The following is a 17,417-nucleotide window of genomic DNA, read 5'->3' on the forward strand; positions in this document are numbered from 1 at the left end:
CATATTTGAGATCTCCAGGATGAAGGATATCCCATAGAAAGCAGCACCTCTGATGAGGATGTGGGGGTCTTGATGGATAACCAGCTGAACATGAGCTCTCAGTGCGATGTTGTGGCTAAGAGGACTATAAGTGATCCTTTGGAATATGGAGTAGGATTAGGGAGGTTACATTACTTGGTATATGGCAAAATAATCCCATTCCTGGAATACTATGCTCAGTTCTAGTGTCCGCACTTCAAAAAGGATATTTATAAATTTGGCAGGGGTTCAGAAAAAGAGCTACAAGGACTCTTAATGGTCCCCTATACAGAGAGGAAATTTGATAGTAGAAGACTCTCTAATCCAGCAGACAGAGGAATATCAAGATCCAATGACTGGAAGCTGGAGCTAGACAAATTCAGACTAGAAGTAAGGCACAATTTTTTAACAATGAAGGCAGTTTAATCATTGGAACAACTTACCTAAGGATGTGGTGGATTCTCCATTGCCTGAAGTCTTCAAATCAAGATTGGTTGTCTTTCTAAACAGGCATGCTCTAGTTCAAACAAAAGTTATGGGCTTGATGCAGAAACAATTGGGTAACATTATATAGCCTATGTTATGCAGGAGGATAATAATCTGTGCGTGCTTTGTGCCAGAGCTGAGCCCTGGCATCTCTAGGCTTGCTGCATCAGTTATAAATATAAAAAAATTGTTTGAATCCCAGCCCCTCTTTCATTACAAATTAAGCACTGATCATAATGGTTCCTTCTGGAGTCTCAAGGCCGAGTCTGATTTAAACATCTTAGCCAGCAGCAAGTATCTCATACAGTCAACTTCAAATCAAAGTAGGCCTGCCAAACCTGAATGCACATCTATACCCTTAAGTAATTGCAAATGCAGTATACCCTCTGCCAGTCTCCAAGCCATTGTGTTCCCATCACAGAATTTATACCTGTGCCCAAACACAAAACTGGTCCCCACTATGGTGCTCCACTGTTCAATGAATATTCTGATTCATCTGTCATGTATGAACTTTTTGATGGTTTAGAATATACTGTGTACAAAAATTGTTCTGCAGGTGTATAAGTGCGTGTGTGTGTGTAGATATAGATAGCGTTAGGGCAAATTTCATCCCTGTGTCTACAAAATATTGAGATTTTTTTTCCAGGCTTTGGGGAAAGAAATACACTTTTGAGCAGTCATCTTCTATGCAAGATTTTACCTTTTCGAGTGAATTTTTACATGAAGCTTAATCAAACTAAGGGTTTAAACTGTTGGTGAATGCCATATATATATTCATACATCATTACAGCAATGCATTTGCAATGCTGTAATTTAAGTGTGTGTGTGTGTGTGTATGTATGTGTGTGTGTGTGTGTGTATATGTATGTATGTATATATATACACACTTAAATTACAGCATTGCAAATGCATTGCTGTAATGATGTACCAAGTCCCCCGGGGTTATGGCATCTATCACTTATGCTTTTGATGGCCTTGACTTTGATGGGGAAGGTGGGTTTATTGCAGACTAAGTCATATAATAGTCCTCTGACAGTATAACTCTGTGTTCTAAACCATCATAACATTTATACATAAAGGATGAATCAGAATTTTCAATAAGCTGTGGTGAGTTTTGAAAGCTATTTTGCTGTTTAAATCAGTTTTAATTTATTGGAGCATACAGCACCCAAAATTGTCATATTCTTGCTGTCTTGGTTGCATCTCTATTCATTTTTTTTCCTCCCAAAGATGAACTAAAATGCAAGGCTTTTCTTTAGGAAAATAAAATAATAAAATGTCATGTGTTTGCAGAGCATTCAGAGGGCGAATCGCTGTTTTACATTATTAGTCCAAGAGATATTGTTGTGGCTAAAGAGCGGGACCAAGATGACCACATTGACTGGCTTCTTGAAAAGAAGAAATACGAAGTAATTTTTATCACATTATCTTTAATTTCTTATGTTTGAAAGTCTTGTTCTCCATAGTAATGTTGCCATCCCATATGACTGGGAAGGCCTTATTTTAACCTTAGTTCCTGATCCTTCAGTCACATAAGCATGTGTGTAGCTTTACTCAGACATGCCGGTCCATTGTGTAAATCTTTGCAAGATGGGAGCCTAAATGTGTAGTTGATGGAAAGGGTGTCTGTGTCCAATTCAAAATGTTTTAGATGTCACTAAAATTAGCAATGCTATTTGGCTTTGGAGAAATGAACTGGGAATCAGATATTCTTTGAGTGTTGTGCGTCCATCCAAACTGATTAAAGAAAAGAGGTTCACTTTAGGTGCATCAGAAGTTACCATTCTGAGGCATTAGATATTGAAAGAGGGTTGCTATATTAGGGTAACACATACAGCTCCAGCTAAGATGTAGTTTCTTTTATATGTGGCATGGTTTTTAAAGTATTAAATAATTTAGGACCAAATATACAATTTTTGGTTCCTAAGGTAGCCAGATTCTGAAAATTGCTGAACACCGGCAGTGGTAAGTGACTACACTAGGAACTAAGGTGCTCAGCTTCTTTGAAAAAATCTGGTCATTTATTTAGGTGCCTAAATACTGATTTTAGGCACCTAGTATTGGTTCCAGAATTTGCAATGTGTCCTTAAATGGAACCTTTTAGGCAATATTAATGCAATACCCAAGTTTTCTGGTTTCTGATTTCCCGTAGTGAATCAGAGGACTTTGTAGGCTGTTTAAATAAATTTGCAAAGGTTAATTTAAATTTACTAATGAGCTTAATGCATGTGTTTTAAAGTCAAATTCAAAACAGACGTCTAGGAAAAAAGAACATAGGTCTCATCCCCATTCGGTGCGTATTTCCATGGTTAACTAAATTTTGATATCCCTGATGCAGATTATCTTGAAAACCTCCATAGGATTTGTTTCTTCTGAGGAATACATTCAAAATTTGGAATGCAGTTCTGTAGTTATGCAGAACACTGCAGTGGGTCCCACAAGACTCAAGCACCTTTCAAGTGATAGCTGTGTGTGTCTTGGTGAAAGCCCTCCTAGGCTAATAATCAGTGACTGGCTTGTGTTGTCATCTAAATTAAGCTTTCACTTTTTTCATTTTGCTTTTTAAAAAGCCGTGTCTGTTTCTGCACATTTGAAGCAGTTAAAGGAAGAACTGCAAATTAAACTTAATGAAAAAAACATTCTGTCTGGAGAAGGTATTTTGGTTGAGTATAATAAAAAAAAATTGTATCTTTTCTCAAACAGATTTTTCATATAGGTTTTCTAGCAGAGGATTTTTGTTTGAACATTAACCAATGGTATTGCATTATATATTGTGTCATAGTCTTGAAATTTGATCCTAATATACTAATGTGGAGTGAACCCATATGAAAACAAAAGTAGTTTTCTTTTTGGTTGACTGCTTTTGTTTGAGTATGAATTCTAAGCTGTTCATCCAACCATGGCATTAAAAATTCTAGTGCTTCAAACACAAGGCACAATAAAAAGGGTTTGATTTATTCACTTCTAGAGCTTTCTCTGTAGAAGTTTTGTATATCTGGCTTGTATGTCACTTTTCTATCATATGAATATAGGAGGCTTTGATGGCCGCTGAGATCAGTCAGAAGACCATAAAAAAACACAGGATTTTGGTAAGTTTAAAATCTTCAAAATAAAAATATTTTTTGCTCTTTGGAACACTGCATGGTGCTTTATATTCATCACAGGAATGTTGGTTATTATATTCATCTGTCAACATTATTCCAGACAATAGTTATACACTTTCCAACCAATGTTCAGGTTCCTGAGGTCAGTCCCAAAGCACAGAATGGAAGAAAAAAATGGTGAACTTAAAAATTGTACTACTGTTTTTTTGGTTTTTGTTTTGTTTTGTTACCTGCTGTTGTTTTGGGTAACAACTAATATTATAGTACTTGAAAGTCATTAGAGAAAAACGAATTTCTTTTTCAGCTTTACTTTCTGCGTAAGACAATACCTTCTTGGCTAGGATGATCAAAGGGACCTATGGAAGGTGGTAGACACTAAAGCCTGTTTAAATTCAATGGGAAATGGGCACTAACTCCCATAAGCTATTTTAAAAAATCCCTGCCTTTTACATAGTAGTCACTGTTTACCCCTGTATAGTTATTTTCCCTGTTGCTTGTGTGGTCTTACACACAGCAATAAGGAGAAATAGCGATATTTTGTAAAATAGGAAAATATTGTGAATCATCCAAAACCAGTACAATCAAAAAGTATTTTTTTTTAATTGACTTAGATATTGAGTTGATGACTGACCTTTTAAAGGTGAAATGTGGTATTTAAAGAATAAGCACAAAGCACTGATTGAGATTTTTAATTCATTGTTAAATTGCAAGTGTACCCTGTAAAGGCAGCAAAGAGTCCTGTGGCACCTTATAGACTAACAGATGTTTTGGAGCATGAGCTTTTGTGGGTGAATACCCACTTCATCGGATGCAAGTAGTGGAAATTTCCAGGGGCAGGTATATATATGCAAGCAAGAAGCATGCTAGAGATAATGAGGTTAGTTCAATCAGATAGGATGAGGCCCTCTTCTAGCAGCTGAGGTATGAAAACCAAGGGAGGAGAAACTGGTTTTGTAGTTGGCAAGCCATTCACAGTCTTTCAGTGTAAATTATTTGTAAATTTCAGTGTACCCTGAAATTTACAAATAAATTCATTTTAGAAATAGCCTGAAAGTGTTTTACTTGTCCCAGCTGAATGCAAAAGTCTGTTTTCCCCTTTAAGAGCTGATGGCATCACCAGAATGTAACAGGCAGGTAGTTCAGTTCCTTGCATACTTTAGTTGCCTGTGGCCTTTTCAGAAGAAATATAGAAACTGGAAAGCAAGTCCTGGCCAGAAAGTAAAAGGGGAAATGCTCTATTGATATATGGCTTGTAAAATGTGTTAGGTTAGGATGAAATCCAATTAATGCACATGCAGCCACAGTTATTAGCTTGCTGGGCCTCATCCAGATCCCACTGAAATCAATGGAAGAATTCCAGTTGACTTCACTGGGCTTTGGATCAGGCCCAAAGCAGGTAAAGTTCCACAGGGATTAATTGGCAAAATATATTCAGCATACACAGTTAAGCAGGGGACAGGGTCATGTAACACTAAGCTCCTCCCAAGGATTCTGTAGGTTGTCATAGTGGCCACACCCCTTCAGCACCACTTACACAGGATGCTAGGGTCACCTGATCTGCATAAGTACAAATCCAGTCCCCATACGCTTTTCCCATACTGGCCTCTACTTGCCACCCCAATCTAAGCACGACTATAGTAGAATCCCTTACATAGTTCCTTCACTAGTTAGGACCCTCAGCCCCTTTCCGTGTTATTGTAAGTTGTTCAGTGAGCCTTGTGTGTAGTCCCATCAGCTTCACCTGTGTAAAGCTCTGATGATATCATCTCTGAGCACTGATGTGATCACATCTGATAATAAATGGATGCTTTTTTTTTTAATGGCCGAAGTACGAAGTAGTGTCTCAGTTGAGGCACAGCAGATAATTTACAGCTGAGTAATGGGGTAAACTCTTGAGATAGGATTTATTATGTAAATGCAGACAGATCTCTAAAGTAGCTTGAATAGCACTGGCATGATTTAGTGCTTTTTAGATAATAAAGCCTGTAACCTAGTTTCCTTTCCCTACTTCTTTGTAATAAAATGAGGAGCTTGTTAAATTATCGGTAATTCCTCTACTTTATGGAGCATTGCTTGGAGTTATGTTCTCAGCAGATGCACTGCTTTTCTCTTCCCCCATACACCAAACCTTTCTTTTTGTTGATGCAGCAAGTGTCCCATGTCAGGGTCAACATTTTATCATCCTTGATCTAAGTGACTCAACTGTTGAATGTCTAGATACACATTTTGAGCCCCACTCAAGACTCGGGAAGTAGTATATTAATCTCAGTATTAGAGAAGTCATGAGAAATTATTTAAAAGAGAGTCATAAGTTCAAGAGATGAGATTTTAAAGTGAGTTTTTCAATGTAATTTATGTACAAGTGCTTATTTCTAAGTGGGAACAGGGGCTTAGGAGGAGATATCCCTGAGAAATAAGCACTGATGATTGACCTAACAAGCCACTGAATGTAAACAGAGCTGAAAGGTTTATTACAGCAGTTAAACACTTGATTCTTCAAGAATGTTTGACTTTGGAACTTTTATAGCTAGTTTGTCACATTTTTACGTTTTTCCCTTTATTTTAGGACATAGGCTTAGCCTATATAAATCATCTAGTGGAGAAAGGAGAGTATGACTTGGCTGCCAGGTAATATATTTAGGAATGTCTTTGCTGAGCTTATGATTATGTATAATGCATGTGTGAAATAGATAAAGCAATCCTTGATTCATAGGAATCCCATGATATTTGTTTTACCCTTGTCTTTTAATTTATATAGATAGAAACAACTACAAGTTTACTACTTTGATTTGTATCTTTCTAATCACATAAATCATTTCAGCTGTTAGAAACATAGTACACATATTTTAAGAGTGGGATTTAATTCTTCTAGACCACATTATATCTTTGCTATTTAAACTATCATTTGAATCCACTTGATTTGTATTATAGACTTATCAGTGTTCAGTATTGTTACATGCTCAGAAAATAATTCGCAATAATAATTATACTTTACACTTTATTTAGACTAAAAGTTTCTAATCTGGCTACATGAAGTGAAGTGCCTAAATCCATATGTAAGCACTTAAACAATTCTGGTTTTTAGAACTGCTGAAGACCAAAAAACTCCATTGAAATGAATGGAAGCAGCAGTTGCTCAGAATCTCTACTAATTGAGAACTTACCTGTAGATAGGCTGATAACGGTAGCAATCTGTGTAACTGATGAAGTTTCCTTCATGCTCATAGGAGACCACAAACAGCAGATTTGTTACCTGTATTGATGACACCCAAATAATGGAATACAGTAGTAGAATATTCTTGAGGTTTTTTTGATTATCTGGGGAATAAAGTTCAGGTCCTGGATCAGCAGTGGCTGGCACCAGAGCTGGGATGACACATTTTGCTGCTGGAAAAGAGGGTGTGAATACCACTCCTGTTACTCTACTGACCCTTTCTAGATGCCGAAGGAGTGGTGTTGATATGCTCTGAAGAAAGCGGTGTCCAGAACACCTTATTTGAATAATGACTGCTAAAACACAGGGCCTTGAAAGCTGCCTGGTTTGGAGGGTGGAGGGAGTAGAGGAAACATAGCCAACACAGTCATGTTTTTTGTTCGTCCCTACATGTAACTTTATTTGTAATTGCTGTCATTTTTCCCTCAGAAAATGTCAGAAAATACTTGGAAAAAGCACAGAACTCTGGGAATTTGAAGTTTATAAGTTTAAAGAAATAGGACAACTTAAGGTAGGTTAACTCATATTTCTTAACTGATGTGTTTGTGTGGTCTGACCCATGTTTATTCTATGGGGGCTGAAATTGACCAAACACGTGATATCCACTGAGCCAAAATGTTATGTATGTATCTAATATGCAAATATGCATACCCAAAATGCTGTGTAGCCTGCTGCAAATTGGTTCTTAAAGTCAAAATGTAATCTATGAACAGCAGGACAGCAGTTGTATGGTTCTCATACAGGTTAATACGTATATGTGAAGCAGTGTTTGAAGTATAGCACAATTATGTACCTACCAACATATTTTTTAACCCACATAAAGGGGTATTTATTTATGGAGGGTGGGATTTTCAAATGTGCCTAAGGTTGGTTATTCCCATTGATTTTCAAATACCCTTAAGGACCTTTTGAAAATCCGGAGTGGAATTCCTTTGCCGGTTTACCATTGCTGGCTTTAATGTCCGCTTCACAAAATTCTGAGCCCCCTCTGTTGAGAGGATTTTTCCTTGCAGCACTAAAGAATAATTAAGTTGTAAAGTGACAGATTTCCCCTCTATTAGACACTGAAAACAGTGAGGGGGGGGGCATTCTGTCCCTTCTTGTGTCTTGCCAGTACTAGCATAGCAAACTACTGTAAGAGTACACATTCTCTGTAAGATTCTCAGTTAATAAATTGCCCATAACATTAGGCTGAAATGCAGTCACTCCCAAACGAGTAGAAAACATTATGCGCTCTCCCTTTGATAACACATACACACTTTATTTCTGAATTTTATGACTTCCTATTCAAGCTCAATGAGCCAAAAAGGACATATTATTAAGATCACTCAGCATGCACTTCTTTGCTGGTTTTTAGCTGTTTAGTTCTGTTCAAAGAATGAAGGTGTTTCAACATTACAGTTTTTAGAAATGTTTGGGGGTTTTTTTTGGTAGAGTCATACTAGTAAGAGAACAGCACCGTTTTTATGAGTTCTTAGTGGTTCGGTGCACATTGGCACATTGGAAGATGAAATCTCATGTTTGTCCCTCTGTATTTCAATCCAGTAAGAGACCTGAGCGCCTTCCCCTCCTCCCCTCGCCCCGGTTTGATTTTTTTTTTTTAGGGGAGAGAGGACATGAATGTCTAGAGTGGATGTTTTCTTGTCTCCACTTATGTCATTCAGCAGACTGTAAAATATAAAAATATTTGCAGGTTTGCTGCAAAAACCTCTTTGTTAAATTACTGCCTTTCTAAACAGTTGGCTGTTTTCACCCTTCTGAAAGCAGACTGTAGAAAAAACATAAACTGTAATATGTTACATTATTTGACTTCAAGCTGCAGTTCCAGCATATTCTTTTTTTCATTTCCCATTACAATTGTATATGGTCTTCCTCAGGTTTTTATGGTACCTGACTGCTACAAAAGGTTAATGAAGTCAGACCAATCCTAACTGGACTGTTTCGTGAAGTGGGTTTTGAATTCTCTTGTGTCTCATTGAAATATTTGTCTATTAATTTCAGTCAGGATTTATGTATTGTAATCCATAATCCAATCAATACATGTTGAATAAAATCGCTGATCCAAAATCGAACTATTTCTGATGTATTTTAGAGGGTTATGCTTATGGGTTGAGACGAAGGTGCTTTGCAACACTAACTAGGGATTTAAATCATCTTAGCTGTTAGGTTCTGAGCTCTGAAATATATACATGGTCTACTGTCATGATATAATTACTAATTTTAAAAGGGGTATCTTTTTTAAAAAATAAAACCCTTCCATGTGTAAGGTGCTATCTGAAGTATAAGAAATGTTCCAAATTAATGTCATGTGCAAATGAGCAAAGTGGTAGTGTAACTAAGGTTCCGGGATTCCTCAGCAGTGAAAGGGCTATCGATACGAATCCTGTAGTATTGAAGCCAGGCATTTTGCTATGGCTAAGGCCTCTAGTTCACAAGCCAGTCAACTTCTAATGGAGTCCTGGGAAAGCATCCTTAATGTTTTAGCGGACAATCTGTTTAGCTGACAGCTGATGCTGTTGTCCAGGCAATTGATCTGATCCCAAGAGGCTTTAAGAATTTGCAGGACGGGCCTCCATATGCTGATTGGCTCATTGTGCCTTTTTGGTGATGTCATGGCCGTACTGACTTTTAAAAGAGGGAATAAGGGGAGGAAGAATGTTTCTGTGTATTTCCCCCTTTTGCAAACTCCATTTCTGTAATGGGTCAAATGGTGCAGGACTTAGCTACTAAGACATCCAAGTCTCTTGGTCTCTCTTTTTTTAATCCTGCCATCCCCAAGTCCTTTACTTCCCCCCAAAATTCCCCACCTCAGCTAGGGATCTTAAACAAATCAAAACAAAATAATGACATTAGGAACTTTAACTTAGCCTTTAGTTCAGCTTCTTAAGTGCATTTTAAAGCAACTCAGCTGCTTCTTTATCCCTGTTGGGTGCTGAGGCGAAACTGCAGGAGGAAGCAGCATTTTCCATTTGAAGCCCCTCCGCTAACAATGGGACTTCAAAGGGAAAAGTACTGCTCTAGTGCTGTGTCCAGGCTGCAGGGAGAAAGAAGTGGCTGGGCTGCTTTGCACTGTGGCTGTATTTAGGAATCTAAGGATTGCATTGAGATGTAGATCAGTTATTTTTGTTTTTAAGAGCCCTTGTTTAGGAGGCAGCTGAGGGGTAGAGAAGAACAGAATAGAAGTATGAGAAGTGCAGTTAAAATCGCCTCTCCCCTCCTAGTCCCCATCCTGAGTACACCTGCTTTGGCATGCTACTTCCAGATCCCTTTTCTGTTACAAAGGGTCTCTGTAGGAGTATTGGGGCTTGCCAGTGTAGGGCAGCTTGCAGGATGGGAGCCCAATTGGTTATAGTTAATATTTCCAATTTAGATTTTCCAAAAGAAAGTGGGAGCTCCCAGTGGCCACTGAGAAACAAAGGTAATCTGGAACAGTGGTTCTCAACCAGAAGTCCGGGGCCCACTGGGGACTGCAAGCTGGTTTCAGGGGGTCTGCCAAGACTTGCTGGGGCCCAGGGCAGAAAGATGAAGCCCTGCTGTATGGGACTGAAGCCCAGGTCCCTGAGCCCTGCCACCTGGGCTAACCCCGAAGCCTGAGCAGGACGCCCTGATTGCTACTGCCTCGTCCAAAGGCACCGGTTCCCGGCCAATGGGAGTGCGGAGCTGATACAGCGCACAGAGCCCCATGGCCCCCCTGCCTAGGAGCCGGACTTACTGCTGGCCAATTCCTGGGCGCAGCGCAGTGTCAGAACAGGTGGGGACTAGCCTGCCTTAGCTGAGTAGCACCGCCAATCGGACTTTTAACAGCCCGGTCACAGTGCTGACCAGAGCCGCTGCGACCCAGTGCTTTACATTCTGCGACCCAATACTGGGTCGTGACCCACAGTTTGAAAAGCACTGCTGTGATAGACCCCTAATTCCTGGCTGAGTTACTGAAGTCCTCAAATAATGATTTAGAGACTTTAAGTTACAGAGTATCCACCATTTACACTAGTTTAAACTTGCAAGTGACTTGTGCCTCATACTGGAGAGGAAGGCAAAAAAATCTTCAGGGTTTCTGCCAATCTGACCAGATGGAAAATTCCGTCCTGACCCCAAATATGGTGATCAGACCCTAAGCATGTGGGAAAGACTCACACCTAGGAAAGAATTCTCTGTGGTAACTCAGAGCCATCCCCATCTAGTGTCCCATCAACTCAAAATAAGCATTACTGCTGTTTGGAGAATTGCAACAAAAATTAAGTTTTGTTGAAAAATGGCAATCAAAAAATGTCCCTGATTGTGTGTGTGTGTGTGTGTGTGTGTGTGTGTGTGTGTGTGTGTGTGTGTGAGTGAGTGTGTGTGTCCCATTTTCTGACACACAGATGTTTTAGCAGGTTGTAGGTGAACTTTTCTGGTGACTTGAAGGTACTTCAGCCATGTGCCTCACAGTCACAACACATCCAAAGTGTGCACTGATAATCTGCTAATGTAAACCCTATTGCTATAATAATATCACTTTACGTTTAGATAGAACTGTAGTGCATAATAATATGCTGTGCTATAATTACATGATGTGAACTGATTTCACCCCTGGAACATGCTCCTGTCTCTTGATTGTTGGGATGTAATTTCTTAAGTACCTTTATAGGACATCAGATCAAACCCTTCTATTCAGTCAGTGGTTCCCAAACTGGGGTTCATGAAATGTTACAGGGCGTTCTCGGGAAAAAATTCCCTAACGGCGGACAGAGCTGACCCTAAGGACCCTGGGCAGCATGGGGCCAGCAGCCCAGAGCCCCTGGACTTCCAAGAGTTAAGCAGATCAAAGCAAGCATATCTATCACACTGAGATTTAAACATCAAGACTCCTTATAAGAAATGGAAAGGGAGGTGAATATTTTTTGCTGTTTTTAAAATTAAATAGGCAGCTAGTATTGTTTTAAACTTCTTATGAAGAACAAGTTTTAAGCTTTGTTGTAATGTCCGTTGTTTGCCTAGACTGCTCAAGACCTGAATGCTTGTGTAGGAGGAACTCTTTGAGTTGGTTTCTTAAATACCTTCATGCTGTTTCACATCTGATACTCCTTGATGAAACATAGGAGCCTTGTCTTGTAACAGGCTTATTCAAAGTGATACAAGCTGTGAAAGTGAGATCTTGGAAGAGCGTTACCATTTTCAAAATGTAATGATAAATAATAATAATAGTGTGTAATAAGCATATCATAAAAACAAATGTTATATTTCCAAGATTACTCAGGTAAAGGAGAAAATCGCCTGGAAATATTCATTTTTAGAGTGGGATTCGTGAGACTTGACATTTTAGTGAAAGAGGTTCACAGGTTGTTAAAGTTTGGGAACCACTGTATTCAGTGTTTGATGGAAAGACCATTTTTGAAATTATAACTTAGTTTTGCAAGTTGTTCAGTGGTTGTTTTCACTTATTCCCATCTTAAGCTTTGCTTGGACAGATGAGATGATACCTTGAAAAGTATGTTTACTTTATTGTGCCAGATGAGTGCTTTAATACCCTTTCAGTAAATATGGTAGTACATTTAGTCAAGTAGATCTTGCTGAGGTGCTAACTCCTAACTTGAACATATAGAATTTTCCTTTCAAATGACTGAAGCCAATGAGGTTGGACTAAATGGCTTGTGTACCCAAAAGTTGTAAAACAATACAGAGATAATCCTCATTACTAACTCAACAGTTAGATGCATCTGTGACACACTGCCCCGTTGCAACATGAAGAAAAGCTTAGTGACACTGGGGCAGATTTCCAGTCTCACCTACATCTTTTCTCATGAAAATTCTTTCAAGTGAGTAATGGAACTCAGATCGGGGCTATTTTAAGGTAAACTACTTAACATCTGAATTTACAGTACTTTTAATGTTTACCAAGGGATATTCTTGCTTTTATACTTCAAATTGTTGGGAAATAATTTGTTTTTGTGAATTCTGTCTGAGGATATTTAAGCACAATAATTTATTTTAACCCCATGCTACTCTGTTCTCCCTGTAGGCAATTAGCCCTTATTTGCCAAGACGGGATCCAATTCTGAAGCCTCTCATCTATGAAATGGTCCTGCATGAATTTTTGGAGAGTGACTATGAGGTACTGTGTTCCAACACATCCATGTGTAATAGTCTTTACTAGAATATCATTAAAGAGCAATTTAGAAAATTGGTAGCAAACTCTACAGTAGTCAAATATCTCGCTGATGCTAGATTTAACAACAAAGCAAAAATGAAAGCCAATAATGTTTGCAATAAACATTGAAATACTTGTCAGTGCATCTTGTTTAGAGACCCAAGTGTTGAGTCTGGTTAATAATAATAATAATAATTAATTATTATTCATTTGTTTAACAACACAAAAGTATGCTAGGTGCCTTACAAAACATATAGAGTCCAAAAGAGGTTACTGTCTAACTAATGGCAAGATATAATTTATGAAGACAAAAAAAAACCACAAAGGTGATGGAAAAGGGTGAATGCAGGGTAAGGTAAGGATGCTATATGGCCCACAGACTGTGATTTGTGTATTCTGGAAGTAACCAGAATATCTCTTCAGTCTCAATCCAGGTAGTTTGGTGATTCTGAAATGTAGCAATTTAACTACAGCCAATTATTTAAAATTGTATTAGTAATGACAGTATTCTGTCTTAGGGCTGGAACTTGAGAGGTGCTGACTGTCTTCAACTGAGGGCACTCAGTCCCTCATAGGAGTCACTCAGTACCTTATAAGATCAGACCCTTGCATCCCAATCCTGCTACTTAATTATGCAGTGTGGAGTGCTATGGCCATGCAGAGCCCCATTAACTTCAACGGAGAGGGCTGTATGCTGAAACAGAAATCCACTTGTGTGTAACAAGTTGTGGGATAGAGACCTTGCATGGTAAGCTGCCTGGGTCAGGGAATGTTTTACAACGTTGTGTTGGACTACATTTTCAGAAAGCTGCATGTGCACAAATCCCAATAGAAGTGCACATAAATATGCACATCATTTGTTTTTTTCAGAGCATGCTTTCAGTGGATGTGTGTGTACACTATGGGCCTTAAAACGAAGGTCTTACCTTTTTTGCATAAAAATGTGGACTGTGTATCACTGTCAGTAAGAGTATATCTGTGGAAGTCTGACCATTTATCCTTATCTTTTTGGTTATTCCACATTTAAAAGCAATGTTAATTACTTAAATTTATCTGTTTTGTACAAAGTAAACTGCCTCCTAGTACATCATGAGGGATTCTGTTTTGGCATACTGGTGGTGAAACAGTCTGTCGCTCATCCTACAAAGTCTTATGTGCATAAAGTTAAATATGATCTAGCCAGGATCAGGGCCTAAAAAAGCAAAACTTGTGCCTTCAATTTCATGTTTTTGTGGATGCCCACAAGTGGGTGAAAAATGGCTGGTGCAATTTTAGAAGTCTAGCTAAGACTTTGATGCTCTGAAATATTATTTAGGCAGCTCTTTCTATTTCTGTTAATCAATGATCATTTCCACTTTTAGGGTTTTGCAATGCTGATAAAAGAGTGGCCTGGAGATCTCTATAACAATGCGATCATAGTTCAAGTAGTAGTGGATCACCTGAAGAAAGATCCACAGAATAGGACCTTGCTCAGAACTCTTGCGGAATTGTGAGTGCATTTTAAACTCCTTTATATAAACCGAACTGTACAAGACCGTGTTTATTGAATGGTATAATATATTCTGTTAGTATTTGACTGCCTACCTCGATTGAAATTACCATCATCCATTTTTTGGAATATCAACCGCTTTCTGTTCTGTTCTGTTCAACTGCTTCTCTGTGTAGAGGTATTGATCGCAATCCTTAGCAATTCTTTACTATTTCCTTTTCATTCGATAAAGGGAGTTAAAAATAAAGTCAAGGAATTCTGGTGCAAGATTGAATTTACCAGTTCCCTTGACAAAATACACAGCCCCCATCACTCTTTGTGTTACTAGAACAAGCATCTTTTGTAACCAGGGTGTATTTCATAAAGAGAGAAAAGCAGCGGCATTTCTTTGTCCTCTATTTCAAATGTACTAAATTCTGTGTAGACTAGTTTTGAAATGTGTGACTGGAAAATATGTTTTAACTTGATCTGGTTTAGTGGTAGGGCTCTGCACTATGTGCCCAGTTTCTCTTCCTGGTTAAGAGGTGCTGCATGTTTAGCCTCTGAACAGAGGAACGTATGTCCCTACTGCTCAATGATGAGCCCTCCCAGCCTTTTAAGGAGTAGCACCGATGGCCTCTGCAGTGAGCTCTGTTTAGTTGTCCTTAACCAAAAGGACAGGGCTGCTGTTGTGGGGCTGCAGGGGGGTGGGGAAGGGGAGGAAATTGGGGGCTTTTCTGGATGGAGGGGAGCAATGGGATCGAACAAAAATCACATCAGGCTACTAGTTTACTAAAATGTTGACAATCATATTGCCCATGTTTTTTCTCAGTGAATTATTTAAACTATTAATATTTTTGTTCCTCAAAACAAGTAACGTGTCCATTTTCATCCTAGTGCACGATTTTCTTAGTTTCAAATGTGAATGGCTTTGTGTGTCATGACGTCATCTCTTTCAGATACACCTATGACCAACGCTATGGCAAAGCCCTTGAAATTTATCTAACACTGAGACATAAAGATGTTTTCCAGTTGATCCATAAACATAATCTTTTCAGTTCTATCAGAGACAAAATTGTTCTTCTCATGGATTTTGATTCAGAGGTATGATGATTTTTAATGATACTTTATCTCTTTCTGAGCAATAAATATTTCAGCAAGTCAGAAGTGAATGCCTGTTAAACAGAATGCTATAGAAATGGGATTGTGTTCTATGGCTAAACGAATTTGTAGGTGACATGAAGGCACTTACTATATTTGCATCATCTTGAGTCAGGAAAACAAAAATAACATCATACATCCCTGAGAACAAAATCCTTCTCTCAAAATGCCATAGTGGATATTGGCTTCTGTATTCTGCTTTTCCTTCAGCCACAGATCTCCTGTTAAGCATCACCCAGGACTTGGACTGCTGTAAGACTATTGCTCTGTTTCCAATCAAATTAGGAAGGTTAGCGAGCCAAAAAGTAATAAACATTTGGAGAAGTGGATTTAACCTCTCACACATTTTGGATAGTCTTGCCACTTTTCTTTGTATGCTGCTGACTAATTTGCTTGCAAAAGTACAAGATGATCAACCTAATTCCCAACCTAAGTCAGTATTCTTTCCTTGAAATTGGCTAGAATGCAGGCAGATGAACTTTTCTTGGTGCATGAATGACATGAGCTTTGGGGGATGGAAATTACCCCATCCATGAGCCGAACTGCAGCCCATCTGCTGTTTGCTGGATCAGCCATGGCTAATTGCTTGAGCCCCAGTATCTCTTTCATCACTAATTAAGCACTGCCTGGAGCCCACCTTACTATTGGGGGTTTCTGCACTAAAAAATTCAAAATTCTGCAAATTTTATTTGTCAAAATAATGCAATATAATCACACCAGTTTCAATTGTTTTGGTAAGTTATTTAAACTACAATACAGAAAAAAAGTCAAAATAACTATTCAGCATTTCCTAAATACATGAAAGTTAAGTTACAAAATACTTGGTAACTAATACCCTGCATTCCAGTTATAATCCTGGATTTTCATTTAAATTACATCACAGAATACCAAACGGGGATGGGGGGCGGGGGAGGCTAGAATGTCATTTTAAATTGCTCAGACTTTCACACATGAAAGTCGTACAGTTTTGCTAATCATTGTGCTGGACCTAGCTGGGTACTTTGGGAAGTGCTTGGTTCTGATTGTCCTGACATTTTATTGACTGCTTGGTAAATGTTTTATTTGCCCTCAAAAGTATTTTAGTTTTAAAATATGGGTAGGTAAAAATCTAACCCCATTGTGCCACTTTGGCACAGGAAAAAAAGTGAGACAGTGAACAGCTGTTCCTAGCTGATTCCTTTACTGTCATTTATAGGGCTTTACATCAGTCTGGCAATTTAAGGGCCTTAAAACTTTTACAGCTTTTTATGCTGCTGGGGAAATTGACTGTGAATGAGAACTGTTAACTAACAATAGAATAATTAACAATGTTACTATGTAGACAGGTGTCACAGGACTCTTTGTTGCTTTTTACAGATCCAGACTAACCTGGCTACCCCTCTGATACTTGACACTATGTAGACAGGTGTCTCCATTTCTGCCTCAAAGAATAAGATCAATTAACCATCAACCACAACATTAACAAAATGTGGCTTTTTTTTTTTTTACAAAAGCTTTTTTCTTTAACTTAAAAACAAACAATTTTCAGTAACACGATACTAATATTTAATTGTGTTTTTTCAGTTCTCAAGAAGTTACATTTTACTAGGCAGGCAGACAGGCTGCTACATTTCTGCCTCGGGGACAGAGCCTTGTTCCTGCATAACAAAAAGATCTACCCTCCTCCACGCCCCTTGAGCCGCAGTATCAAGAGAGAGGGACAGAGACTCTATTGCTTGTTGGCCAGCTCCGCCCCCTGATGGTGATCAATGTCTCCCCCGCAGACACGCACACCCAGCCCCTCCTCCCCCTGCAGTGATTTGCATCTCTGAAGCTGCTCCAGGCATGCTGGAACAGACA

At 38.7% G+C, this 17,417-nt stretch overlaps 1 protein-coding gene across 3 annotated transcripts in view; it reads left to right on the top strand.

Annotated features, from left to right (window-relative positions):
* VPS41 (VPS41 subunit of HOPS complex) overlaps nucleotides 1-17,417 on the top strand; it is a 162,283-nt gene that overhangs the window by 103,224 nt on the left and 41,642 nt on the right. For all 3 annotated transcript variants that reach the window (XM_045007071.1, XM_045007072.1, XM_045007073.1), the window contains 7 exons: nucleotides 1,798-1,913; nucleotides 3,537-3,593; nucleotides 6,175-6,236; nucleotides 7,252-7,333; nucleotides 12,821-12,913; nucleotides 14,311-14,438; nucleotides 15,377-15,521. In XM_045007071.1, coding sequence (XP_044863006.1) covers nucleotides 1,798-1,913; nucleotides 3,537-3,593; nucleotides 6,175-6,236; nucleotides 7,252-7,333; nucleotides 12,821-12,913; nucleotides 14,311-14,438; nucleotides 15,377-15,521 — 683 coding nt within the window. The remainder of the gene's footprint in view (nucleotides 1-1,797; nucleotides 1,914-3,536; nucleotides 3,594-6,174; nucleotides 6,237-7,251; nucleotides 7,334-12,820; nucleotides 12,914-14,310; nucleotides 14,439-15,376; nucleotides 15,522-17,417) is intronic.

This window comes from Mauremys mutica, chromosome 2 (assembly GCF_020497125.1).
Source record: "Mauremys mutica isolate MM-2020 ecotype Southern chromosome 2, ASM2049712v1, whole genome shotgun sequence".
NCBI classification, from domain to species: domain Eukaryota; kingdom Metazoa; phylum Chordata; order Testudines; family Geoemydidae; genus Mauremys; species Mauremys mutica.